Source organism: Anas acuta, chromosome 23, assembly GCF_963932015.1.
Source record: "Anas acuta chromosome 23, bAnaAcu1.1, whole genome shotgun sequence".
Lineage (NCBI taxonomy): Eukaryota > Metazoa > Chordata > Aves > Anseriformes > Anatidae > Anas > Anas acuta.
The window spans coordinates 3,665,608-3,693,442 of record NC_089001.1 but is presented as its reverse complement, the minus strand read 5'-3'; the positions used below and the strand labels follow the sequence as shown (position 1 = coordinate 3,693,442).

Here is a 27,835-nt window from a genome sequence, read left to right as displayed (position 1 = left end):
CAGAGCAGGGACTGCAGCTCGTGCTCCCCCTCTCACACCAGCAGCTGCTGCTCATCTGCCTCGGGACTGCTGCAGAGCCGAGAGCTGCTGCAGATTTTACCACGCCAGCCTGAGCAAATGCTGTTACCAGCCCTGGGGATGGGGAGAAACAGCAAATGGACAGCAGTGCCTCAAACCCGTGGAGGCAGAGAGAGGCAGAAATTGCAGCAGAGGGCATTAACGTGACTTGGTGCTGGCAACGATAGCCCCTGAACCTGCAGCTTTCACTTCCCTCCTGTTAGTAAGTGACAAAGGGTGGGAATGGAGGACTTGAAACCCGGCACAGGGGCACGCTGAAAGGCCAGAGCGGTGCCTGTCTGCCTGCCCGGGGCTTTAACTTGCAGATCAGGCAGAACTGTCCTTCCTCCCGCGGCCAGCACTTCTGCATTTGGGCAGCTCGGGCAGGAGTTCCTCCTCTGTCACGGATTCCCCGTGGAGCCAAGCTGCTTTGGATGCTCTGTGCGTCACCTTCACCTGGGCTGAACCTCCCCTGGGAGCCGAGCAAACCGAAAGGCCAGGAGGGTGCCTGCAGCTCGACGGCAGGCAGAGGGAAAGCAGAGGAACATTTCACACGAGGCTTCGTGCTTTACTTCAACAAACGTTCACCTGCAACATCGCTCTGGGTTCGGCGCAGAGCTCCAAATTCTCTGTGCTGGGCTGGGGAGGCTGTGGTAATTAATACTGGAGGTGTCTCGCGTGCAAACTGGGTCCCAGCTCCAGCAGCTGGCGGCACCAGCTCGCCCTGCATCGGCGCTGCCATCAGTTAATGGTGTGGTTTTGAGGGCAAAATCTCCAGGGGTGGCAGCCCCTGTGTCCCCCTCCCGCTTTTCGCACCGCTGCGCCTTGCTGGCTTCTGAAAACGACACCAAGAGCCACCACAACCTTCAGCAATGCTGTTGCGAGATGCAAACCTCTTCTCACAGGTCCCGAGGACCGAGCAGCTCCTCCCTGCAGCCTTCTGCTCCTCCCCAAAGTCCTTTTCCCAGGTGCTGCCCCCATCTCCCCCCGGGGCTGGCGGTGCTGTGCAGCACCCCGGGGTGCTGCCGATGGGAAAGAGCCTTCCCCTGGCTTTGTGGCTGCCGTGGCCAACTTGGGATGTGCTGTCCCCGCTGTCCCCAGCCTTAGCGGCCCGAGCAGAGGGCGCGGGGTGCCCGTGGACGCACGGCCCTGGGAAGCAGGTCACAGCAACAGGCTCTTCTGGTTCCATCTCCGTGATTCAGCCGAGGCGTGCGCGGTGCCCAGAGGATCCTTTGGGTGCCTCCCTGCAACTCAGCGTCGTGGCCAGCCCCGGCTGCAGCCCAGAGGAGGGGCGATGCGATGCGAGGAGGGATGCGCCCGGCATTGCCACCACCACCACCAGCACCTCATCAGCCACCAGCTGGCTGCAAGCACCTGCCTGGTGCTAGCCACGACGTGGCGATGCCCCCGCTTTGCACAGCCCTTTGCAAACGGGTCTAAAAATTCGTCAAAAAATTGGTTAATGCTGCTGGAAGAGGGAGCGAGGAGCACAAACCCCAGCTGCTCGGGGGCTCGGCTGGCTCCCGGCGCCTCGCTCGCCGATTCACGCCGGGTGAGGACTCGCCGGGTCAGTTCCACTGCAGCGAGCTGGGTTTAATGAGGAAACATCAGCCAAGGGCACTGCCTCGCTGCCTGACACGGCCTGGTGTTGTGTTTTCAGAGTTTCAGGAGGACAGGAAAATATAAAAACGAACCAAGCAAAGGCTGAGCAAAAACTTCGGCGACTTTTGGCCTTCTGGAAGCTGTTTCGGGACATTAAAGGGGATGGGTCGGCTCTCCCCCGCTGGGGATCTCAAAGCACTTCGCAGAGAAAGACTCGCGGGGCCCTGCCTGAGCCCGAGAGGTGGCTGGTGATGGCAGGCAGGAATTTGTCCCCAGCCAGAGGGGACAAAAACAGGGCCTCTGCTCCTCCTGGCTGCACCGAGCATCACGCGGGGATACACGGGCAGATTGTTGCAGCTTGCAAAGCAGAAATCCAACCACAAGTGTTCGCAGCCTCTGACAATCAGCTGGCGGGGATCTTCCCTCCCCAGCACCCTACGGCTTTACCACGGCCCCTGTTTGCTCTAACACCTTGGCACCCCGATCCCACAGCCAGGTGGGACCTGGCGAGGGGTCCCAAGCAGGCAGGCAGATGGGCACGGAAGGCTGCAGCAACCCTGCTCTGAACCCTTTTTGGATGACTGAGACGACTGCATTAAGGATGATTTGTAAAGCAGGTTTTTACAGGGGCTCCTTACAGCTGCTACAGCGGGCAAATCCTATTTCCTTGTCAGCAAGAAGGGCAACGTTGGCAGAAAGGGGAAGCAGTGTGCATGGATGGGAGCAAAATCAAATGGCATTGATCAGACGGGCACAAAAGGCTTTCCAGAAAGCCCGTGGTGCCTCCTGCCTTCCTCCCATCCTTCCGGTGCTAGGCACCAAGCAGCATTTCCCAAAAAAAGTCCACAGCCACTAATTGACTTCCAGCAGAGAATCCTAAGTTACCCTCTCCCCTTCTCCTCGATGAGCAAGCCCGTCTGCGTTCGGCGCTCACATATGGCTTGTTATATATATATATATATATACACATCCCCCCAGCTTCTTGCGGCACAACACGCTGCCAAACCTGCCTCGGCGTGCCTTTCAGACCCCAACTCCAGCAAGGGCCACGAGTATGGGGTGGCTTTGAGCAGCACCCAGCACCCTAACGTGCTGCTCCCCCCCTGCAGCTCCGGGATGTGTCCGCAGAAGCCCCCGAATGAATGGGAGGGCTGAGTGAAGGGAGGCACAGCGAGCACCAGGCAGATTCACAAATGTGCTGCAGCCACCCCCAAACTGGTCCGGCCGAGAGTGGCGCCCACGCAGGCTGCAGGGCGCCCCGTGATCCTGACGGATGGGGTCTGGGGGGATTTTTCCCACCTGTGCCCTTCGCTTTGCTGGGTGCACCCAGCGCTGGCTCGCTCCGGCGGAGCTGTCAGCAGGACAGGGCAGGACAAAGTGCCAGGCTACCACGGAGTGGCAGGAGACGAGGGTGGCTGAGTGCTGGCAGCGCAGCCCCGACACCAGCCAGAAATAGAAGAGGTGGGGAGAAGAAATCTCCCGTGGCAGGGCAAGGTGAAATGCCAGGCTTGCCCCCGAGCACTGCCGGTGTCTCTCCTTGGTGGAAGCAATTCCTGCGGGGATTTGGGGGAGGATAAACCCCCTCTGGCTAACCTGGCACCGTCACCGCCGCGTCACTGCAGCCCCAGCGCCTTTCCCAGGGCCGTGGGGAGGGTTTTGTGCGTGGGGCTGCCTGGTGGAGGGGCAGGAGGGAGGCAAGCCCCCGGGAGGAACTGCACGGAAAGTTTTGAGCCTCCTCCGGAGCTCAGCCAGGCACCTGCCTGCAGCACAGAGCAGGCAGGGAGCCCCAGGCTGTCCCTTCCATCACCCCTTTTTGCAATGCACAGCAGATCCCTTTGTCCTGGCAGCACGGAGGCATTACCCAGCCCGGATTTCTCTTCGCTCCCCTCTCACCCATCCGCCTGGTTTCTTGCCCAGCCAGCCCCTGTTTCACCCCTGCCTTTACCCATTTTAGCCGGACCCCCCCTGGGCGCTGCGCTCTGCCCACCTCCCGTGCCCGGGGTGATGCCACCTCCAGCTCTGCCAGCACCCACAGCCCCCAGGCCCTGGCGTTTGCCCCGGTGGCCACAGCTTTGGCTCCCACCCTGCTTCCAGCTCCCAGCCCAGCCAGCCTGGCCGCTCCTCCAGCCCCAAAAGAGGAGGAACAGAGGCAATGCCACAACTTCTGCAGACACAGGCTGCCCCTCGCCCTGCCCGGGGGTGGCTCACGCGCCCGCTGCCCCCTCTCCAGACCCAGCCACCCCCAGATTGCCTCCAAAAAGCAAACCAGCGTCCTGCTTTCACCTCCCAGCTCATTCACAAGCCCTGCAAACCCAAAGTGCTGGTCGCCCTGCCATGGGAACGTTTCCACAGCCCTCCAGGATGGCGTGAACCAGCAGAACAACCCCCTCCCCCCCCACGGGCACGTTATGCAGCGGGGTCACCCACCCAGTGCCGAGAGCTGGGCTGGAGCCCAGGGCAGCACCGAGCCCTGGGTGGGGGGGACACAACCCAAATCCTTGCCCATCTCCTTCCCAACAACCCCAAGCAGGCTCGCCGAGCACAAAGCAAGCAGGGGAAGAAGCTCGGAGACCTGGGAGCTGCCAAAAGGGCCCGTGGGAAGCGTGCGTGAGAAGGGAGGGGGCATTTTTTTTTTTTTTTTTTTTTTGGGGGGGGTGAAATCTCGCTGCCTCCTCCCGAAGCATCTGGGCTCAGCCTCGTGGCTCCCTTCCCCGGGGCAGCCCGGCTGCTGCGCCTCGCCAGCCGTTTGCTGGAGCCCCAAAAAGCAAACAAAACCGCCTCGGTTCCCAAACAAACCATTGCCTTGTTCCTCCCCACACCGGGGGGGGGGATCCGGCCACGACCCCCCTCCCACCTCCGGGCAGATGCACCCACACCCTCTCCAAAGGCGCACCCCAAAAAGCCTCTCCCGTCCTCCCCAGCACCCTTCATCCCCCCCAAACACCCCAAAACCCCCTCGGGGGAGTTGCCCCCATCCCGAAAAGCCCCGACCCGGATCCGGGGGGGGGTCCGGCCGGCAGCAGCTCACCTGGGGAGAGCGCGGCCGCCAGGATGCAAACTCCGATAGTCCACCAAGATGCAGGGCAACTTGTGTGCAGCTGTGAAGCCATGAGAGTTCCTTCCGAGAAATGGGCAAGGGGCGGTCTGGCAGCGTCGCTGGCCCCCCCCCCTTTAGCCCTCCCCGCCCGCGGTGCTGCTTAAAAAAAAAAAAAAAAAAAAAAGGGAAAAATGGAGGTGCGGGAGGGTGAAGAGGTAATAGGGGAGGCTGGAGAGCAGGCAGGAGGCTGGGGGGGGACCGGGGAGCTTGGCACATCCGCGGGGTCCCCGGGGATCGGAGGGGAGCGGGGATGTCCGCCGGGGAGGGTGGCTGGGAGGGGAGGGGAAATCCACCCAAAAAAAAAAAAAAAAAAAAGGATGGGAAAAAAAGGGAGAGGGTGAAAAGAGGAAGGAGAAAAAAAAAAGGAAAAAAGGGGAAAAATGGAAAAAGGGGAAAGGTAAAAGGAAAAAGGTTGAAAGAGAAAGGTAAAAAAAAAAAGAGGGGTTGAAAGGAGGGGAAAAGGTTAAAGGAAAAAGGAGAAAGGTTAAAAGAGAAAGGAAAGGGGAAAAAATAAAAGGGTTAGAAAAGGAAAAGGGTTAAAGGAAAAGGTTAAAAAAGGAAAAGGGTTGAAAGAGGTTAAAAGAAGCAAAAAGGGTTAAAAAAGAGGGAAAAGGTTGGAAGAGGGAAAGGTTTAAGGAAAGAGGGAAAAGGTAAAAAATAAGAGGGAAAAGGTAAAAAATAAGAGGGAAAAGGTAAAAAATAAGAGGGAAAGGGTTAAAGATAAGAGGGGAAAGGTTAAAAATAAGAGCGGAAAGGTTAAAAATAAGAGGGGAAAGGTAAAAAATAAGAGGGAAAAGGTTCAAAAAAGAGCAAAAACCTTTTTAAAAAAAGGCAAAAACCTTCCAAAAAAAAAAAAAAAAAAAGACCGAAAAGCTTTCAAAAAGAAAAAAAAAAATCGGTGTTGTAAAGCAGCCGAAGAGAAGCAGGGAGCAGCCCTGGGCCGTGCCGTGGCTCCGGCGGCGGGGCTGGGCTGGGAGCAGCCCCCGGCCGCTGCCTCCGCTCGGGGTTAGGGGGGGGGGAGCGCGCCGGGAGCCCGGCGGCGGCGCTCAGGGGGCCGGGAGCGGGGTCGGAGCCGGGGCCGGGGCCGGGACGAGCCGGTGTCGGAGCTCCATGGCCGGGCAGGGGCTGTGCCCGGGCGGGCAGGGCACGGCCGGCCGCTGGCTGCGCCGCGCTCACACTCACACGCGCGCTCCCGGGCGGGGCGGAGGCGGCGGCGCTCGCCCTCTCCTCCGTGATGTCAGTGCGGAGCGGCGGGGAGGAGGGAGCCGCGTTAACTCTTTGCCTGCTCCGTAGCATCCCTTTCGGGAGCCCCGGGGCTGGCTCGGGAAGAGGGGAGGTTGTGGGCGAGCCCCGGGCTCGCTCCGTGCCTCCCCGGCTCCTCCGCAGCCTCCTCGCCGCCGCCTTTTGTTCCCCAAAGCCGGGGGAAGGATGGAGGCTGGGCGCCTCTCCAAGGGTTCCTTGCTTATCTCCGCTGCTTCATCAGCCAGGTTTTTGGGGGCTCTCCCCAGGTTTTGGGGGGTCTGGAGGCTCGCCCCCCGAATTTCCCCGGTGGTGGTGGCACGCAGCGGGTCAATGCACCTTACACAAACCCTGCGGGAGCTGCGTGCGGCTGGCATGTGAATCTGCAGCCACACTCACCAATATATCTATTTATTTTTTGTGTGTGAATCCCAACGTACAGCGTTTTCATGGAGGAAGGAGCCTGTTCTGGCCACGCTCTGCATGCCTCGAGAAGGGAAGGGCTTCCCAAGCAGCACAAGGGCTGAAACGCAGGAGGAGGGAGGCTCTGCTCCTCCGCCTCGTAGCAGCCCTTGTTTCGTGGGCACGGCTGCAGCCTTCGTGGCTCCCTTGCTCAGGAGGTGTTCAGCCTGCAAACGGAGCCACCCGGGCCTCGCCGAGGATGCTGAGCCCCAAACAAAGATGCGAACGGCAAGGACAACAACCGACAACAGAAGTCCTGTTGATTGCAAGCTCCATTAGAACAACGCGGGAACAAATCAATGCCTGGCGAGCAAAAAAAGGACAAGAAGCAGTGGGGAGGGATACCACACATCGAGGAGAAGGGAAGCAGAGGTGGGGGGGGGCAGCTAGCAGCTATAAAAAGACACCTCGAAGGACCCCTCCAGCAGTCTCCTCCTCCTTTTAATTCCCTTCGAAGTTAATTCCTGTTCAGGGGAAGGATGGGCAGCTCTGGAACAAAGCGGATTAGCCGGATGCGAGGTTTGGTCTAAAATAACAAAAGTTATTACGTAGTAATGAGGTTTAGTCAATAAGATACACGGTTCTTTAGGGCCAGTGGGATTCCTCTGGAGGTCCTGCGTGTCGAGCAGAGGCTGCTGCCCCCGTGCCTGCTGCCTCCTGCACACAGCTGCAGGAGCACAACCCCTGTCCTCGTGGGCAGGGAAGCTCTGGAGAGCCCCCGGCTCCCTTCCGCAGTGGTTTCAGCCCTTGGTTTTCCAGCCCTTTGTGTTTTATCTGGCTCAGTTTCACCCTTGATCCATGGGTTCTCATTATTTCTTTTCCCGACTTCGTTTTAGAGAGGGCTTGACTCAGAAATCACCCTGGGCAGGTCTCCCACTGTCCCCAGGTCCCCCACATCCACCTCCCGTTGTTCCCAGCACGATGCTCTCCCATCTCCTTTCTAACACGTTGCCAGCACCGGAGCTCAGCACATTGCTTTAAGCCTCCTGCACACCTCCAAAAAGACATCCTGAGTTGGTTCCCGACACCAAAACTGCCCAAATCTGGGCTGGGAAGGGGAGCGCTGCTCCCGGGGGCTTGCAGTGGCTCAGGAGAGCCGCAGCGGATGCACCAAGTTCGAAGGAAGGAAGGCGATCGAAGGAAGGTGACTCTTGAGTGCTGGATTTAGGGCACAATTAGGATTTCCCTTCAGGGACACGGGGAGATTTGATAGAGCCTTGGGCCTTGGCCTCCCAAATCACTGCCCTCGAACAGAGGAGACAAAAATGTAAATCCGCCAGCAGCAGCAGCAGCAGCGGGCCATTAGCCTTGGTGCATCAGGCCTAACTTACTGAGCCAGAATGTATTATTTTCAGGACCCTGCACAAAGCAAAACCCATCACATTTGGCACAGTTCTGGCTGTTAACTTCTAAGATTTATTACACAGTGCCATGGGGCCCCTGTTCTGCAGCTTTTTGTGAGTCCAAAATTTCCGTGAAGCCCAAGGGGACTTCTGCATGAGCAGGAAAGGCAGGAGCAGAATGCTTTGGTTTGGCAGTTTTTTGTTATTTCTAAGGGAGGAAGATCATAATGTGTAACATATTTAATTGCATCATACTTATTTTTTTGATTTGGGGAGGTCTCTGTGTGCATGGCCTGCGAGGGGCTAATGGGGCTGCCTTCTGCTTTGCTGTATCAGCCGGTTTTTCTTTCTCCCTTGCTTGTGACCCTCCCAGCAGTGGGTTTCTGAAGCTTGTCCCAAGCCAGAGAGGTGGGAGCAGGAGCCCTAAATACTTTTAATGCCTGCAATAATAACAGGGCAGGAGCCACAAGGGTTGCCCATCCTTTCCGCTCCTAATGCATCAGCACAGGCATGGCTCTGAGGCTCAGAAATCCCTTTCATGAATCTATAAATATATTCTACTACAGACAAAGAGAAAAATACAACCCAGCACGCTGACTGTGCTTCAGGTAGTCCGAAAGGCTGGGCTGGGCTGAATCCCCCTCTTTTCCAAGGAAAATCATTCCCAGTGCTGTACAAAAGTGCTATTTACCCCTTTGTGGTATCCAGGGATGGCAGAAATCTCATTTCAGATGGCAGCTGGCCATCCGAACAGAGCCCCCAAAGTTGTACAAGCCCCTTCCTATACCCCCCTGTGAAATCTGCTTTAGGCACAGATACTAGAAGTGGTATAGTAACTTGGCCGGCACTTATATAAATTGTCATGCTAATATAGTTCTTGAAAATTGCAATTACAGCATGAAACAACATTTGGCTGAATTAAAAAAAAAAAAAAAAAAAAAAGGCTTGCTTGTAGCGAGCACTGTTTTGTTCACCCAGCATTTTGGCTGTTCAGCCAGCGCGAGAGTTTTCTGCTGATGCTGACATGTGAGGTAACGTCTCTGCAGCAACCTGCTGTAATAGGACATTCTGTGTGCACCTCCCCAAATCCTGCCCACTGCCTGACATGGTCGAGCACAGGCTTCCTGAAAACGTGCAGGGCGCAGGCTGGGCTCGGTGTGGGGTCAGCAGTGACACAACCCCTTCGGATGGGGTCTTCCCTTGCAAGGAGATAGACATCGCTCCCCGGGGCTGAGCAGAGTGCTGGGTTGGAGGCAGGGCACGACAGCTTGGCCAAAGCTTTGTAGAAGCAGCTCCTATCTGCTCCAGGACCAGCAGCAGCTGGGAACAATGGGGCTGGGCTGATGGATAGCCCCCAGGGGAGCGCTGCCTCTCCGCTGCCCTGCCATGGAGGAGAAATGTCACCCCAGAGTGAAATGTCACCCAGGAATGAAATGTCACCCTGGAATAAAAAGTCCCCCCCAGTATGAAATGCCTCCCCAGTGTGAAATGTCCCCCTGGACCCTTTCCACACCAGTTCCCCACCGATGTGGGGCTGTGTCCCCGCACCCACCCCGAGCAGTGGCCGCTTTCCAAGGGCTCCCTGCGTGCGCAAGCGCTGCGACTTGAAAGGCTCAGTGGGAACGGGTACCTTATATTATTTTTTTTTACAATTACGATTACCAGAGGGGATTGGAAGGAGGGAAGAAGGGGAGGGAGAAATTGCTCTTTAAAACATTCCTCAGTGTTGTGTTTTTTTATTTTTTTCAGCTGCTTTTGTTTGATGAAGAGCCCCCAGCAGAGGCCTGTCATTCTGCGCTGGGAGCGCATTTGACACTCCTGTCTCCACCGTGTACCTGGTGTGTATTTGCTGCAGTGCTGATTACATTAACTCCTGTGTTTATAAACATTTTGAATCAGTGCAGAAGGCTGTGCTGAACAGAATTTTAAAGCCAGCGTCAGTTTTATTTTTGCTTTTTCATCTGTAAACACACATAATGTGTCTGCGGCGCAGTCAACAATGAGGGATCAGAGGTGCAAAGGGCTTCCAGAGCTGATTCTCTGCTTGGCTTCACTTCTGAGCTCTCCTGATACAGCCTCCCACATGCTTACATGAACACACCAACATGCGCTCACATACACACCGCACAGAGCACAGGCACCCCTGCAGGTCTGAAAGCCCCATCCTTTCGGAAGGCAATTCAGGGCTGACGGTCGCTCCCGTCCTGCCGTTCTCTGGGTAGTGCCAGCAGTTGGAGATGAAATTAAATCTGAACTGGCAAGAAAATTGCCTTCCAGTTAATGGAAGCCGATGCAAGTTCTAAGCAGTTTGCAAACAGCAGTGGTTTTTTTTTTTTGTTTGTTTGTTTCTTTTTTCTTTTTCTGTCCCCTGCCATTGAAAGGTTTATAATGGCCTTGCTGCAGTGAATCTGAGTGCCTTAACCCTCTCGATCCCCACAGCACCCCCTTGTGAGGCAGGAATTACACCATAATCCTCTTAATACACGGAGAAAAGAAGTCCATGGAGGTTAGGAACCCCAGCTCTGCAGAAAGCAGTGTGGGTTCTGCTGTGGGTTTCAGTGTAAATGCCCCTGGAGATGCCCAGCCACAGCTTCTGGGTTTCTCCCAACCCTACAGCCCCAAACTGGAGCTGGATTTGGGCTGGAGGGTGCGACGCTGCTGCAGGCAGCATCCACGCCTTGTGCAAACGGCAGCATCATGCAGCAATTTGGTCAGCTCTTTTCTTCTGGGCATCCTGTCCCATCGCCAGCGAGCATCCTGCTGGGAGGCGCCTTTAGCTTTGGCTCCCCTCTGAGCTAGGCAGAGGAAAGGACGGAGCCTCCATCCGTGGACAGGTCAGGAAAAGGGCGAGCAGCCCTCCCCCGAGCGCCCTGGCGGTGCCTCCCGGCTTCCAGCTGCAGGACCAGGGGCGCAGCTGCAGCTGGGCCGGCACCTTGCGAGGAAATAGGGCGGGCAGAGCACCAAGCACAACCGCCGAGCACCACCTAGTGTCAGCGGGGCCGCCGCCGCTGCCCCACAGAGGCGGCCGCAGCCCGGGCAGGATCCGGCCCCGCGCCCCCGTGCGCCCCCGTGCGCCCCCGTGCGCCCCTGGGGCCGTGGGAAGGGCGGCGGGGCCGGGGACCGGGGGTGCTGGTGGAGGAGCTGGCAGCAAGGAGGGCACGGAAAGGGGCGCCGGGATCCCCCATGGGCACCTGGTGTGTGCTGGACATCGTGCGTGTGTGGGGGGTCGTGTGTGGGCTTGGGATTGTGTGTGGGTTTGGGATTGTGCGTGGGCTTGGATAGTGCATGCACTCGGCATCATGCGTGTGCTTGGGATCACACATGAGTTTGGGATTGTGCATGAACTTGGGATTGTGCTTGTGCTTGGGTTTGTGCATGTGTTTGGCATCGTGCGTGCGCTCAGGGTTGTGCGTGCCCTTGGGACTGTGTGTCCCCTTGGGATCGTGCACGCACATGGCCCTGCACAGAGGTGCTGGGCAGAAGGTGGAAGGTGACATTCACGGAGATGCCATGGCACAGGGAAAGAAAACACAGAGGGGAAATATACGACAGAACCAGCAGGAATATTTCAAAGGACATGTGTTGCAGGCATTGTTAACGAGGTCCAGCAAGGGAATTTGCCTCTCCTCTCCTCTCCTCCAGGCTCATCTCTCAGCTCCAAAATCTGAACCTGTGCACACTCCAGCCCTGGTGCAGCTCGCTCACAGTGTGCACGAGCCCCAGCAGCTGCAGTATTAGAAAATAGCATGCATTATTGAACAGCACCACAGCTCTGCCTTCCTGAGAGCCTTGGCCATGCCCGTGCGTGGCGGGGAAGGCAGGACACAGAGTCCCAACCCGGTACCCAGAATAGCCGTCTGGCAGAGGGTTTAGAAGCTGCTCTGCTCAGCCAGGAGGGAAAAGCCACAGAGATTTCTTCTGCGCTGGACATTCAGTGACTTCGGATCTGAACCAGGATCGGGTCTTGCTGTAGACTTCCGAGTGAAAGCAAGCCCTTTGCTTCCAGTAGCTGGACAAATTGGCTTCTCTCCGTGCGTAAGCTCTGCTGGGACCTGGTCTCCGGATCACAGGGCAAGCAGGCAAGAGGTGTGCGGGCCTGTCTCATTTGCAGGCCCTCAGGTCAATAGCATGAGAGCATAAATTTGATGCTGGGACATGGAGCAATGCCCCTACAGCCAGCACGGGGAGCCTGGAGGGCACGTTGCCATCAGCAGGGTGACTCCCCTGTCCCCACGGGAACTGCTGGGGTCAGACCAGACCATGTCCTCCCATCCAGATGTGCCACTGGAGCAGCTCCAATGCATCAATTTCAGCAAATTTTGGGGTGAATCCAGCCTGGGAATGGGAATCTGTGGTGTGAGCTGAGTTTAGCACAGTCGCTGCTATGAACACGGAGCAGCCCCAGCTGGTCACGGACCCGTGTCCTGCTGCTGTGGTGGCACCCCGGGGACAGCCCAAGGCCCATACCTGGGTGGTGCAGCTGGGTGCCAGCTTTATTAAAATCCCCATCCAAGCGGGAAATGGTTCTTCTTCCCCATTCATTCCCTGCCATTTGCTTCTGAGGCACAGCCAGCAAAGAGCACCCTCTGCCTCCGTTCGTCCCCAGCTGTCACAACCGAGCCTCTGCCCCCCTCCACCCAGCGAGGCAGGCATCAGCCTTGTCAGCATCGCCATCGGCCGCAGGAATCAACACATCCCGGTGATGCTGATTTATCGCCCTCTAGGTTGTCAGCATAAATACTTGATAAATAGAGATATGAATAATACAGCCTGAGTTTACCTTGTCGGCATTAATGATTCTCCCCTCGGTGAGCGGGGGGAGGCTGCTGCCGGGCTGTGCGTGCCGGGGAGGTCCCTCGTGCGTGCCCTGCCACCATCCAGGGAAGGCAAAGAGGGTTTCTGAGAACCTGGACAAATCCCCCTGGCAGCCAGTTTTGGAAATGCCAAAGTGGGGTTGGCTGATGTCTATCTGGGGGAATTTTGCTGCAGTTTGTGGTGGGAATTTGGAGAGGTTCCAGGGAAACATTTCTGTCATCCCAGAGTCACAGAGGTGGGGACAGTGAGGTGACATTCCTGCTCCTCCTCCCAGGACAAACCTCTCCTCGTGGGCCAGTTTCCTCCAGTCTCTGGCTCTGGAAGGAGCACCCTTCCTCCTCCACCGTTAGCTCCTTCCTGCTGCAGATGCTGGAGTCAGGGGGTCACCATCCTCGTGCTGAGCTCCCCAGAGGTTTATTTGCAGACCCATTCCTCCCAGTGCTCAGGGATAACTGGGGACCATAGCGAGCATCCTTCCCAGCGCTGCGACACCCTGGGCGCCCAGTGAGAGCTGCAGCCCAGCTCCGTGAGTCATCCCTTCCCGAGCAGGGAGAAAAATGTCACATTACATTTTTGTTTGCAAATTTTCGAGTGTGTAGTTGGAGCTCTCGCCACAAATGAGCTCGCAGTGGAAGCTGTCTGCGGGGCTGAATTTTCCCCGGCCGGGTTTTTTGGTGGGGGTTTGGCAACGCTGCTGCCTTCCAACCCCCCTCGCGGAGTGACAGCTAAGCCAGCACCTACGTGGAGCTTCGTGGTAGTAAAATCCAACGTGTCTCCTACGGGTCTGTGGGAAGGAGGCAGAGATGTTTCAGCAGCAGAAATAACTCCTCAGCTCAGCCTGCATTTCTGACACATATTTTCCTGTGTACTCTTCTGGGTGGTGTTCAAGGCCAGTTAGGGCTTGGGTGTAATTTTTTTGCCCTGATATGGATGGTTGGGATGAGAAATCACTTTGCAGCAGAGCCACCAGCACCTGTCTGTGACATCTCTTCTGCCTCTGAGCACCTAAATCCTGAGCTGGGGCTGAGCCTTCACCAGTCCCTGCCTCAGTTTACCACCAGCCAAAGTGGCTAACGGGAAAATTTGGAGGCCAAAAGCCATCGGTGGCTGGAAGGTGCTCAGCCAGAGCCTGGATAAGAGAATAAATAGACGGTCTCCATCTGGAGGATTTTGGGAAGCTGGACCTCTTCAAAGGTGATGTGTTGTGGGGTGGACAACAGCAGGGACAAGCTGCTAAGGGCTCTCTGTCCTGTGGGCACCAAAGGTTGCTGTTATCTTTTGAGGTAACCCCAAGAGGAGCAGCTCTATGGACTCACTCCGTTTGTTGAGTCATTTTTTAAGCGTATTTAAATACTTTTGCAGTGGCTGTTAATGAAACTTTGGTGACCCTGGGGCTCCTGAGGGAATCCATCTGCAGCTAAGTGATGGAAAATGAACTCGTTAATGGCTGGGGCCGTCCCGTCAATATGGGAAATCAATGCCTGGTGGGGGAGGGCTGAGTGGGAAGGGGCTCGGCCAAGTGGGTGCTGTCCTCGGGATGAGCAGGGCTGGGTGGGTGCGGAGCACTGCCTGGTGAAGAGGAGCAGCCTGGAAAAATGCCTCATTTTCACTGCTAACTGCAGAGATTTGGAAGGTTTTGCCAAACGGAGCGACTTGTGCCTGAAGGACATGTGGGAAGCCTGTGGAAGATCCGATTACAATCTCTCTACCTCTCGCTTTCATGCTTGCACAGCACCCAGCAGCATGGGGGGCCTTCCTTCCCTCCCTCCCCAGTTCCCCTCTGGGAAGGGGCTGTCTCCCCAAACCCTCTCCATCTAACCTGAGCTCCTCCTGTCACAAAGGGGTCGGTGTGGGGAGGGAGAGCAGAGCTAGAAGGGCTCACACTATGGGTAATAACCGAGAATAAAGGTCGGCTCTAACAGAAATCCACCAGAAAACCATGGAGAAGGTTCCTGGGTCCTCTGGAAAGTGTGGTCACCTCCAGCTCCCCCTTTCCCCTGTGGGCTCTCTGCACGGACACAGGAGCCCCAACCTGCTGCCGAGCCTGTGCAAGGGTTGGGGTCACAGCTCCAGGGGTGCCTGGCCTGGGGGAGTCACATCATGGGGGAAAAAAGCTCGTCCCTGGGTATTTGGCAGCCTGCTGTGGGACGGGAATCATCCTGTGGCCTTGGGCACTTGGGGGGAAAGGTATGGAGGTGGGGGGCGAGGGGCGATGAATTGAAGGAGGGAGGAAAGGAACAAAAAATATGTTTTTTTCTGCATTTGGGGATGCTGTGTGAGAAGCTGGCGTGCAACCCCTCTGTGCACACCATCCGTGCATGGGTAAAGCCACTCGGGGTCCCTTTAGCTTTGCCCTCTCATCTCCCACGCAGGGCAAACCGTGCACCATGAGCTGGGAGCAGGGCCCCAGGCTGCGCAAATTGGTCCCGTCCTGCTGGCTGTCAGCACAGGGGTGATGTCCCGGCGAGATCAGAGCAGCAGGGCCGCCACGCAGGGACCCTTCACCCCCTCTCTATGCCCCGAGGGGATCGCCCTGATTTGGAGCAGCTGAGCCCTCAGGGAGCATGTGGCAAAAGGCGAGCTTGGAGACGGGAGCGAAGCTTTTACAGCTCCGGGCGGCTGCAAAATGCTTTGAGATCTGCGGCCGGCGCTGAGCAGTGTGATTACGGCGTGCTTGGCGCTCTGCCCTCCAAAAACACGCACATCCCATGGGTCAGATCCTGGGCTGATAAAAGCTGGGCGAGCTGAATTGATTTCCATCCACCGAAGAGGAGCCGCGGCGAGCCCGCGTCGTGCCACTTGATGAAGAGCCCGCTCCCTCTCTCTTCCCTCTCCACTTGCCTTTAGTCACTAAAATCTGCTTCATTAGCAAGCCCTCCCTAATCACTGCTCCTGAGCAGCGGAGCACTCTGCCCAGTGGGGCTCTGCACGAAGCCTCTGCCCAAGGATTGCTCCAGCGAGGGCGACGTGCGCGTTAATGGCTTTGCTGCTCCTCGGTGAGCTGTCGGAGGACACGGAGCCGTGATTCTGTGGCGCTCGCTGTGCCGGGAGTCTCTCATGGGTGGCTGGCTCTTAGCTGTGCATCTGCTCGTGTCCTGAACAACAGCACATTTCCCTTCCCTGAGCAGAGTCTTTCAGCTGAAGGTTTTTTTTCAGAGTCAGGCAGCGAAGAGCAGGAGGAAGTGGAGGTGATGCTTCAGGTTTTAGGAATGTCCTGGAAAGGGTTTGGGGGTCTCGAAGGATTGGGGTTTTGTGCCAGGATTTGGAGAGAGATTTCTGAATAAAGAGATCTTCCAGGAAACACGCTTGCCTGCTCTGGAAGCGATTAGGTTTTGGCTACGATGTAAAGGAAGGAGAGGTGGGGATTGCAAAGAGCAGGTTGGGACCTGCAGGTGTGATGGGGATACGTGAGCAAACCCTCGGCAGATGCTCACCGCCCTGATCCATCGGCACGGGCTGACGGAGACCCACACCTAGCCTTGCGAGGCGAGGCGAGGAGGATAATTCCAGCTCTTCTATTCCCATCCTGGCGTGGAGCCCTTCCTCTGAGACGTAAGAGTCTCCCCCACAGCTCCCTGCCGCGGGGAGCTCGTGCGGCGCTGCGGAGCCGGGGGCGCAGCCCACGCGGCATCAGCCTGGGGGTGGCCTGGGTCTCATCCTGCCCACCCTCCCGCTGACAAGCAGGACTATTTTTCTCCCCTTCCATGTGCAGAAATAGCTCGCCTTGCTCGTGAAGCACCTCGGTGAGTCACCGGTTGAGCAGAGGCAGGGCCCTCTCCTGGGTCTGAGGGGAAGAAATCTCTGGGAGTGGGCATGAAAGGGAGTTTCCACCAGATTTAACGAGGAAACCTCACCTTCCCCTTGCGTTTTTCCCCATGGCTTGAATAGTATAAATTGCAGATTTTAGTGGCATGGCTGGAGAATCCTGATTTTGGGTCGCTGCTATAGGTATTTCTGGGTGGCGAGCAGCAGCTTCGTGCCCTAACCATGTCTGGAGAGGAGCAAGGGGGAACAGGGACACGCCATGTCAACACGTGCCGTGCACCAGCAGGCAACACAACACAAAATGCAGGATCTGAGGAGCAGAGGGGGGCACAGGGGGATCGGGCAGCCCCCCGGCCATCCCCCAGGAGCTGCAGCCCTCCTCTCTCGCACCCCTGGCACGTCTGAAGGCAGCCTCTCCTCTCCGGGAAAGAGGGGATCAATGGCTCTCGAGTCAGAGCCTGAGTTGAAAGCCGAGCAGATGAAGGGTTTGCCATCTGTGAACAAGTTGTTCTGATTGAATTAGGGAACATTTAACATTTACAGATAATTAGAAACAGCCACCCATTACAAAGGGAGCGAGCGGCAGCGGGGAGAAGGGAAGCTTTTGAACGGCGATTGGAAGCTCCTTGGCACATCAGCCCGGGGAGCTGCTCAGACACAACTTCTGAGCACTTCCAAACGCTTTGTGCTCGCCCCAGCCCCACACCTGGGAGCCAAGCACCTACCTGCAGCTCTTTCATCTGGCCTCTCTGCTGTTTCGGAACCGCCTCTCGCCTTTCCCTCCCAGCACCCGGTGCTCAGCCTGTCAAACGGAGGGGAGGAAATTGGCTTTTCCTGCTCCAGGACCAGCACAGCCTCCTCGGCCTTGCTGCTGTGGGCAGGGACATCTCTGAATGCTGGGTGTACCTGGACATAGAGCTGGCTGATTTTTTATCAAGCTAACCTCATTGCACAAAAATATAAGTACCCTGGGAACTAAAAAGTAAAAATTTGTTTTTACAGATTTAGTTAAATAAAGCAAAATACATAAAACAATCCCTTTTCCATTGATAAACATCTTCCCACTTTCTTTTTTTTTTTTTTTTAAATCTTGTGTTTCTTTAGTATGTTTTTGCACCAACAGTTGTAAGAAAAGCGTCCTTCTCCTGCTTCTCCTTCGAGAGAAAAAGAAGCCAGTGGAAAGTCAAAATTTCCTGAGACGCAAGAAGAGACGGTTTCCTTCCCAACCTTCCTCCAAAAAATAACCAGCATTTCTCAAGCAGCTCGAGCAGTAATTGCAGTTACATCAGTGCTGGTAATTGCACTGCATCTGCTGCAAAGAGTTGCCCAAGAGGTGGAATCGCGAGGCAGCAGCTGTCCTGGCGCGGGGAAAAGCCTCGCGCTGCCTCTTGGGCAGCGGCTGCTGGACGTGAGCTGCCTCCAGTGCCCCGTCCCGGCTGCATATTGTGGATCTGGAGGCCGGCACAGCCTCAGCAGCTCCTCAGCTCCCTGTCACGTGCAGGGCATCTGCTGGCCTCCTCCTCCCAGACAAGCTGCCACCCTCCGGAGCCTGCCACCTCTCCTGACACGTGCAGGGCTCGGTTGTGATAAATGGAGAAGGAGCCGCTGAGGGCTCCCGTCCCCGTGATTTATCTCGTGGGGCAGCAGTTGCGGCGCGAGGACAGATTCATCGCTCCCTTTGGGATGGACGGACACAGCTCCCAGCAGGACCACAGCAGGTCCCCCAGGCTGGGCAGGCTGAGCCTGGAAGATGAGGAGAGCAGAGCCAAAAAGAGAGTGGAGTGGTGAGACAGGGACGTGCTCCTGGATGTCTACAGCTGGGACCTGGTGAGCTTAGGACAGGACACGCTCATTTGGGAGCAGGACAACAAGGCCATGATGTGGCACTTGCAGGGCATCCCCACTATTCACAGGAACATTTTTTGTCCTCGTAGCAAGTTCCTACAACGTTTCACACCTGTTTTTGCCCTTGGCTTGTATGGGAACAGCACCTCTGCTGTCCACGTCCCTGTGGCAGGGCAGCGGTGAGGCTTGGTGGTGAGATATTCAGATAAATCGCAGGCTTTGGGGAATAAAAGTCCCTTGCGTTGGCATCCAGCTGATGGGAGGAGGAAGGGAGAGCCCCGTGGTGTAGCAGCGTTATTTCTTGGAGAGCCAGGCTGAGCAGAGAGGACTGGCTCACCCCGCACAACCTCTCCCAGTGCCACTGGTTTCCACACCGCTGTCGGTGGGGCAGCCCCGTGCCAGCAGGGACAGCGCAGGCTGGGGGATCTGCACGTGCCCACATCTTGGCTGGGAGCAGGAGAAAATGCCCCCGAGGGGGTGTCAGACACAGTTACAGCGACACATGATATTTATAACAAAGTGTGGGGGAAGGTGTCACATCGCATTATGCTGATGCTCCGGCACCAGAGACGCGGGGACAGCGCGGCGGAGTGGGACGTGGTGAGGGCCGGCAGGGAGGAAGATGGCTTCACTCTGCGAGTGCTGGTTCTTCTCTGGAATGGTAGAAAAAAAAAAAAAAGAAATAAATCCAGAAATCTTAGTCCTTAAACACTGGTCTATTTTTTATTTTGTGCGTCCGCATTTCCCACTTGCTTTTGCATCAGAGCGAGGAGGCCAGCCGAGGAGCTCGACCTTGCTGGTGGAGCTTCCCTTCCAAGCTGACATTAGGTGCTGTAATCTTTGGAATAACTTTTCAATAACAGCCTGGCTTCCTCCAAAATTGTCACTGCAAGCAGCTGGGGTTGCACAACTCCCTCCCTGAGGAGCGAGGCTCTCAAAGTGTCGAGCCCTTCCGAATTCCTGCTGTCAGAAAGCCAAAGCCGAGGTCCTGGAGCTGCATTTTCCCTGTGCTGCAGGGGGAAACCTGCCTCCTAGTGCCAAAATACCCACCCAGGTCAGAAGGAGAGCAGTGGGAGCTCAGCACCCGCAGGGACTGATGCTCTTCCCAGGGTGGCAGGGGGACACAACAGCCATATGAGCACAGAAAACAGCCGGGTCCCTGCGCACCGCCTCCGTACGTGGGTGCTACATCCACGCATCCTGCCCTGGAGATGTTTATGCCAACACCTGAACGCAGACATCACATCCACGTGGCGTGATGGGCTGGGGAGGGATGGCATGTGCACGGCTGGAAGGCATCGCAGCTCCCCGCAGTCCCATCTGCAGGTCCCCAACACGCCCCGTGTGAGCCGAGCAGTGGGTCAGGATGGCCCCGGGTGCCCGTGTGGGTCCCCAGCTGAATGTGCCTGCTTCTCAGGGTGCCTTCTGTGGCACGCATGTCCCCTGTGTCTGCTCCCTGTGTGCCCCCCAGGCTCCCACCCACCCCGTCCCCACGGCCGTGCCCGGAGTGCGGCCACTGCTCCCGCACCGCGCAGGCAGCTTGGAAGAAGCCGTCCTTGTCCTGCAGAGCCGGTGACTCAGGCAGCCTGGCATTTACCCAGGATTTATTTGGACACTCCAGAGCCAGCTGCGCAATTCATTCATTTATTTATTTATTTATTTATTTTGGTCTGATTTCATGCCCTTTTGGTGATCGCTTCTAGCCCTGGTTGTATGGGACCAACCCTCGCTGGTGTCTGGGGAGGGAGAGCCGTGCAGCATCCTCCAGATGCTGGCAGACCAAAAAGGAAGCAAGCAGAAAAAAAAAAAAAAAAAGAAAAAAGAATAGCAAAGCTCGTGCATTATCTGCAGCATGTTCTTTGTACAGCTCCCTTTGACTTTTTAGGGAAAGATTTATTTTCCTCTTCTCCATGACAGCAGGGTTTGCTGTGTTCCTGTGAGCCTGGAACAGCCCAGATTAACTGTGCATCGTCAGTGTCTGATTAGCTCTGTTTGCTGTGTTGTTATTGACCTATGCGAGGGAGAAACTAGGTCAAGCCCAGCTGATGAGGCTCGAGCTGGCTCGGCGGTACAAACGAGGCCATCCGCTCGCTGAGCCATCAAATCCCGCTCCGGGGCGGGTCGCCTCTGAAGTGTCCAGGGGACATCATTAGGAACTTTCCCGAGCTGCCTGTCAGAAGTCAAGCGTGGTTCGGAGGTAGAAGGCGGGCGGATTATTTCAGAGGCTTCTCCTTGTTTGTGTGGCGAGGAGCGTTTTATCAGCAAGCGGGTGAAGTGCAGGCGCTGGGGTGGCTGCAAATAGAAATGTCTGTGCCTGTCCACGACTCTGCGGATGGGGTGAAGATTTTTTACAGGAGCAGGAGGAGAGGGGAGAAATCTGTCGCCAGCTACCTGGCAGACTTTATTGACGGAGGGGGAATGGCTTTTGCCACGCAGAGGGAAGGGCTGCACAAAAGCTGGTGGTCTGGGTCTGCGGGGTGGGCTCAGCCGTGATTTCAGTGCACAGGGACAGAGCTCTCAGCATCTTCCAAACTTTTTGGGGACCTCCCATAAGCGTCAGGCCACAAATACCTCATTCTTCATCCCAGAGAATATCTGCAGCCCCTTGCCATGGAGGGGATTTCAGGTGGTGCAATCCGCAGGGCAGTTTTGGGGTGTCCAAAACCCGCTGCTGTGAGCCATCCCCTGTCATCTGCACAGCTGTGCACCAGCTCTGTACCACGGGTGTCAAACGTGCAGGAAATCCTATTCCCCCGGGGAAAACAGGGCTGGGAAAATGAGGGGAATGTCAGCTTCTGTGCAGAAAGGCAGAGCTGATGAAGCCTGGCTGCTAAGAGCCTGCTGGAGCTGCAAGGTATCCGCCACTGAGCCCCAGTGTCCGTGACGGAGAGGGAAGAGGAGCCACGGAGACCCCAGCTGGTGGAGGACTGGGGAGGATTTCTGCTGATTTCTGCTCCTGTGTGGCTGCAGGCAGAAGTGAAGGTCTGGTTGGTGGTTAGACGAGGGCTTGGATGCCCAGGGTCCCTGGATGCTGCCCGCAGACCTGTTGGCACAACAGCATCTCCTGTAATGTGCGCTCCTGGGTTTTGCCACACGTCTGAGAGGAGGAGCAGGCTGCAGCAGCAGGGGAGCAGGGCTCCTGGCTTCGTTTCCCATTAAGTGTGATGTGTTCCTACTTCTGGGCGATTTCCAAAGCGTTCCCAGCAGGCATTCCTCAGCTTCTCCATCACCTGCCCCTCCTCTCCCGACTTCACCTTCTCTCCAGCTGAACTTCTGGCTAAGCTGCGAGATCAGGAAGCCGAGGAAAGAAGGAAAATCAGAAACGGGAGCGAGCGCACAAGTCGTAAGCCAGGCTCACGACAGGGCGCAGCTCCACGCAGCTCGAAGCACGGCTTCGTTTGTGCCTGGGTGTGTTGGAACATCTCCATCCTCGGGAGCTAATTTAGGACGTCCTCTGCTCTCTGCCTAGGGAGAAAACGGCTTCTGTGCAGAAGGCACTTGTCTGTGACAGATCTCTTGTAAACAGCGTGATAGCTCCATGTCAGACATGCCGAAGACATCTTTATCAGGTGCTTCGCCAAAGCCCCTGGGGGAAGCTGCGGGACAGACCTCGGTCAGCAGAGATTTCCAGGCACAGGCTGCCGCGGATTCAGAGCCAGGCTGCACGGAGCCCGGGATGAGCAGGGGCTCGGGCAGGCTGCTGGCTGGTAATAAAAAGGCAGCGTGTGTCACACCGCCCTGCTGCACAGCCCTAGCTGCCTCTCCGCAGAGGAACTTTGCTGAGATATTGTAGGCAGGGGCACTGAAGATGAGATTATATCAAAAATGAGGCAGGTCAGAAGAACAGGCTGGGTAGAGGATTTCCAGCTCGGGAAGTCAAAAAAAAGTCAAAGCTTTTTTTTTTTTTTTTATTTTTCTATTTTTTTTTATTTTTTTCCAGAATGAAAATCCTGGTGGTTTTCATCAATCATCAAAACCCATTTCTGTCTGAGCTTTATCACAACAATTCAGCTTTGTGTAGCCTTTTTATATTTTTTTTCCACTACTCCTGTGCGTGCATTAGCTACCTGCGCAATGAAACATCTCTTCATAGCAGCAGTCCCTGAAGTCTTGCTTTAAAAACTGGAAGAAAAAAATCTCGACGTTCCTTTTCCACCAGAATCGTTATTAAGCGAGGAGAATCGCTCTTGCCTCTTCGTGGACGATTTTGGGGTTTGGTGTTTTGTGGGAAGCTGAGAGCAGAACAATTTCAGCGGGCTTCAGAGCTCCTCTGGTGCTGTGCTGGTCTCCGAAAGCAGGCAGCCCTGTGCTGCTGCCGGTCCCTGCATCCATCCCCATCCCTCCCCGCGTGCCAGAAACCCCTCTGGCCAAGCTGCGACACACCGAGCTGCAGAAATCGTGCGTGAGGTGGAGAAATTGCAGAAGCAGAAGGAGCCCTTGCAGCAACCAGTCTATTTATTGATATTTTATTATGCTGTTTAGCAGGACCCTGGTGCCTGTAATAAAGCATTAAGGAAGTGCAGCAGCACATTCTCATTGATCCCGTTCAGCGCTGTGATCTGAGCGTGAGGGCTGGTGACAAAGAACAGAAATTATTCTGTTCCCCTCCCCTGTGCTGATGGCGAGGTGCCCGGCGGGCCTGGAGATCAGCTGCTCGTGCTGTCACCCCGGCTGAACGGGCACAAAGGGCATGGAAAACGGGAAAGGTGTGCCGAAATCCCTGACGATGCAGGAGAGCCCGTGGTGGTTCCTGGCTGAAGATGGAACGGGGATGGGATGGTGCTGAAGAGCAGCCGGGGATGAGCTGGGAGCTTCTGGGTGTGATGGAGATGCCGTGGCTGTGTCTGCTCGGGATGCTCAGCGAGGGATGACCCCCTGAGGGATGACAGGGAGATGCAGCCCCTCTCCCAGCCCTGCTGCTGCTCCCTGACATAGGGACGAGCCCCGTGGCTGCTGCTAACCTTCCTCATCTGCCCAGTCCCCACCCGGGCACTTCATCTCCTGATGCTCCTTTCTCTCCTCCCCGTGCAAATTAGGGTAATAACAACAGTAGCCCTCGGGATGGCTGGAAGATGATGAATCATTAGCTCCAGCGCTGCTCCCCAGGGCCTAAACCTCTCATTTTGTGTGTGGTGGGGTTCACAGCAGCACAAACCTGCTTCCTCCTATCTCAGCAATCTCCGCATTCCCCCGCTGTGGCTGTGGGGACAATTAGATGTGCGAGGAAGGAAGGCTCCAGTAATACCTGGCTGGGATTCGGCGCGGATTAATTAGCTCCCATTTGCACAGCGCTTTGAAGCTGCAAAGCTATTGGAGTGTAAGCATTATTATTAAATAGCGATCCATTAGTTCTGTTCGTTGGCCACGGCCTCTCCGTAGCTCTCGGCTCTCACTTTCTACAGCGTCCTATATTTGTCTTTGTTATTTCACAAAAAAAAAAAATAATAAAAAAATTAGGAAGGAGACGCTGCAGTAAAGGCAAACCTGCAGGTTTGGTGTTGGCAACCCCACTCCTGATGGCAGGGTTATCGGCAGCAAGAAGGGTTTAATACCCGTGCCCTCCTGGATCCGTCACCAGCTCCTGGGCAGCAGAAACCCAGGTGAGCTGAGCACGCTGCTCTCATCACGGGGCTGCGTCCTGCCTGGGGTATTACAGGGGGGTTAAGCCCTTTCCTGCTTTGGCAACTGGAATTCTGGCTGACACCAGAAATGGGCGAGGAATGTGTTAGCTCAGAGCTCGGGGAAAGCTCTGCTGGATCCAAATCAGCCCTGAGATGTGCCCAGCTGATTGCCACAGCCGGGCTGGTGACCCACGGAGCCGTGGGGATGTGTCCAGAGGGATGCTGCTGTCAGAGCACGGCACCAGGGCCCGGGGGAAAGCAGGGCCCCCCCATTCCCATGCATGATGCCACGGTGCTGGGGTGAGCTGTAAAGGGAATGGAGCCGCCAAGCTCCCTGCGAGCCAGGAGCAGCTGCTGGAGCCAGCTGGGGACCCCGTGCAGCTGTGGCCTCGCTCCTGGTGCCACCACCGGGAAGGGCTCACGGCCTCTGGCACCGACACGGGTACGCGGGTGCGTGCTGCTAGCTGGGGCTGAGGTTTTTTTCTTGAAAAAATTGTATTTATTATTTAAGAAAAAAACAACACGCAGGCTGCCGAATGCATATTGCACAAAAAAGCCATAAACCTCCCGCTAAAGAGCCGGAAAAATGCTCTGAGGAGAACAAACCAGGCATATATCACCGTGTTTGGCCAATCTTAAACCCAGCCATGGCATCACAAATAAAACGCACCGGGCTCCTTTCACCACAAGAGTATTCTCAATCAAAAAAGAAATATATATAATTCAAGATCTGATACACTCTAAATCAAGATGTGGCTTATGTTCAGGAAGCACAAAGATAAAAAAAATAAAATAAAAATCTGGGCAATTTCAAAATCATTCAGGTCTCCGACTGCTCGTCCTTCAGCTGCTGTTTAAGGGAGAGGCTTTGGGAGCAAGCAAAGATTTTTAAGTGGGATCAGTAATTCAGGATTGCCTCCAATTCTGAGGCTGCTTCCACTCCGCTATCACAACAATGAAGGCAGTCAATATTGCTGCCTGCTTCTGAACAGATTTAAGCTGTTCCCCGCATATTAAAATTGTATCTGTATGGGATGGTTTAACTCCTGCTCTGCCTGATGCAGGCTGAAAATCTCAAGGATGCTTGTAAGCCCACGGTTTCCTCTCTGGGGTCCTGACTTGTAGGATGTCAGTCCTTTCACCCCTTATTATTTCAGGTCAGGTTGGGTTACAGTTTCCAAGCTGGGGCAGAGAAGAGGTTTCCTGATAAAATGACTATTTCCCAATTAAAAGGTTTATCCGAAAACTCCAAACTTATCTAACAACACCATCTCCTTTCTCATACACACAATGCTCCTCATTTTTTCAACCCACTGGTTTAAAACCGTGCTCTGCAAGTCTGGGCAGCTTTTGGGCTCTCCAAACGGTGCCGCAGTGCAGAGCTGCTGCCTGCCTGTACCCGGTGCCGCTCCGGAGCTTCCCAAGGCGAGCTGGACTTGGGCTGCAGCCCTTCCTCGTGCCATTTGGGTAGTGTCCGAAGCAGTTCTCTAAAACATCTGAGCAGAGCCGTTAACCAGCATTTGATCCTTTTTCCTGACAACGGGATGGGTTTTAGTGGGATATTTTATTTTTTTTTGCTTCCAAGATTTCTGAGCAAGAGCCTGCAAATTTGGACGGGGACCACCTCAAATGGTGTGTGCCTGCTGCTCCATGCCGAGACCAGTGAAAATTGGTATTTTTATGACCCTAATATTGTGGTGGACCTACCCCAGGACGTGGCTGAGCCTTACCCCGTTGGGGTTTTTAGCCTAAATCCCATTCCCAAGCTCAGGGTGCCCAGGCAGCCAGCAGAGAGGCAGAGCCGGGCGGGCAGGGCTGTTATTGCTGCTGTCGTACAGCTGGGGGCTCTGAGCCACAGCGGGACCCAGGGCTCTGCCCACAGCCCTGCGGGCTGCTGCTTTGCTCCTTTTCCACGAGGAAAACCCTGCAGGGACCGTGGGGTTTCCTTGGCTCCATCAGACCAGGGCTGAGGTCCCCAGGAGGCACAGAACCACACAGCGCCTGCCTGCACCCACTGCCCCTGCACCCTTTGGCTCAGCATCCTTTGTCTCAGCACCCTTTGGCCTCTCTCGTAGCACGCACAGGGCTGGGAGCTTTGCCTTCACAGCTTCTCCTGCGCTTTCTGCTTGCGGCGTGGTTTATTAAACACACAGTTGGGAGTGAGGCTGCATCTCCTCTCCTTAGTCTTGGAGACCCTGCCTGCACACATGTGGTTTCAATATAAATACAGCCTGCCGGGAAGCTTTTTTCTGACTCGGGGAGAAGGTGTAAACCCTTGCAGGATAAACATACCTCCATCAGGAAGGGAGAATGACTTCACTTCTGGCTCACAATCGTTGCTTATGTGAGCTTTAATCATTCTGCTCTTTGTACTAAGTGAAGCCCTTATGATCAATCAGAACTTTGAAGTTTTGTTATAAAAATGTAAATGAAATGCATTTCTAAATGAAGCCTTTTTTTCTGCCTCGCGCGCCTCTCCATCCTTCCAGGCACGCTCCCAGGAAGCTCGCCGGGGCTGATAACGGCGATAGCAGCACCGGGCTGTGTCACCACGGCTCCCTTCCCTGCCCCTGCTCTTTTCTTGTACAAGAAAAGATAGAAAAAAAGGAGCGGAGCTGCCCCCCGGACGCTTCCAGACGTTGTGATCTGGTTGGGAGACAAAATGTTCTTTGGTTCGCGGCTCTAAAAATAAAGACGGGCTTGTAGGGCGAGCGGTGTGCTGTCGGTTGCTTCTTTTTCGATGTCAGCCCGCCTCCCTGGGGAGGCAAGGTGTGTGCAACCTGCTGTCTGGCTGCTTCGCTCCGGTAATAACTTCTGGTCCCACTGGCCTCGTTCCCCTGACTCTCACAGCGAGAGAAATGTCTCCGAGGAAGGAAATTCCCACAAGCTTCAGAAAATCCCATCTGTCCAAGCATGCTGGTTGCGTTCCAGTACCTGAGACGTGGGAAAACAAAATCAGCATCTCCAACAAGTTCTTCCTGAGCCTGGCCCTGGAGATGCCCAGCTCTCCTCCAGCTGGCTGCAGGCCCCTGAGAACCACTCCTCAAGGCTTTGGCCAGGGTCTGGTCAAAGCTGGTGGACCTGTGATGGTTGGGCTAGGTGGAAGGAGGAGAAGAAAAGCCCGGTATTTAATTTCAAGCCGTTTCCTTCATTTCTGCTTTCACTGACACCCTTAGGAACTTCCTGCGAAGCAACGCTGGCCAAGTCTGGCAGATGTCTGGGAGAAATACAGATTTATCATGACCTAAACTCTTGTTCTGGCCACGTGGGTGGATTGTTTCCAGTATTTTTCTGCACTCAGTGTTTTGCCGATGATTTGGTGAAACCTCCCAGTGACAATAAACCCCTGCTTTTCTGGAGACCTCTGCAAAGCCCTCCCTTGAGCATCCACGTGCTGCCATGCACCCCTGCAGGGCAAGGCAAGGCTCAGCAGGACCCATGGGACTCCCACCTGGGAGCAAGGGGCGCACATGAGCCATGTGCCCTGTGCTGGCATCAGATCCAAAGCCTCCCATCATTGCCCAAAGAATTTCTTTTCTCCACTTTTCCCCTGCTGCAGCACTTTCCCAAGGAGCTGATGCCCGCTGGCACCCTGAGGACGGTCTGGCCATTTCGTGATGCACACAGCATCCCTCTCCCATCGCTGCCGGCAGCAGGCAGCCTCACCTGTCCACGAGACAGTTAGGGAGACTAATTGCACACCTAAAAGTGCTGACAGGACAGAGCTCTATCCCTTCACTCGTAATTGGTATCGACGTGGTCCTCCCCCAGCCCTGGGGTGCTCCGAACAGGCTTCAGGCTTTCAGTCCGGCCAGCTTGCTTTGTAAAGGCTTTCTAGGATGTAAGGGGGGATAATCCCTTTTTATAGGAATGCATACAGATAACTATTAAGTGTTTTATTTGTTCCTTACTGCAGTCAAACTCAGCAGCGCTTTTAGCCCAGCTCCCTGTCCCTGCCTGCCTGCCAGCCCTGCCCTTCATCAGCCTGA

The 27,835-nt window shown here is 55.6% G+C and overlaps 1 protein-coding gene across 3 annotated transcripts in view; it reads right to left on the bottom strand.

The window, feature by feature from the left end:
* The window catches only part of NECTIN1 (nectin cell adhesion molecule 1), a 79,525-nt gene extending 73,558 nt beyond the window's left edge, over nucleotides 1-5,967 (bottom strand). For 2 of the 3 annotated variants that reach the window (XM_068659470.1, XM_068659472.1), the window contains exon 1: nucleotides 4,688-5,967. In XM_068659470.1, coding sequence (XP_068515571.1) covers nucleotides 4,688-4,769 — 82 coding nt within the window. In that variant the 5' untranslated portion in view covers nucleotides 4,770-5,967. The remainder of the gene's footprint in view (nucleotides 1-4,687) is intronic. The other variant, XM_068659471.1, reaches the window with a different exon arrangement.
* Between the last annotated feature and the right edge of the window lie 21,868 nt (nucleotides 5,968-27,835).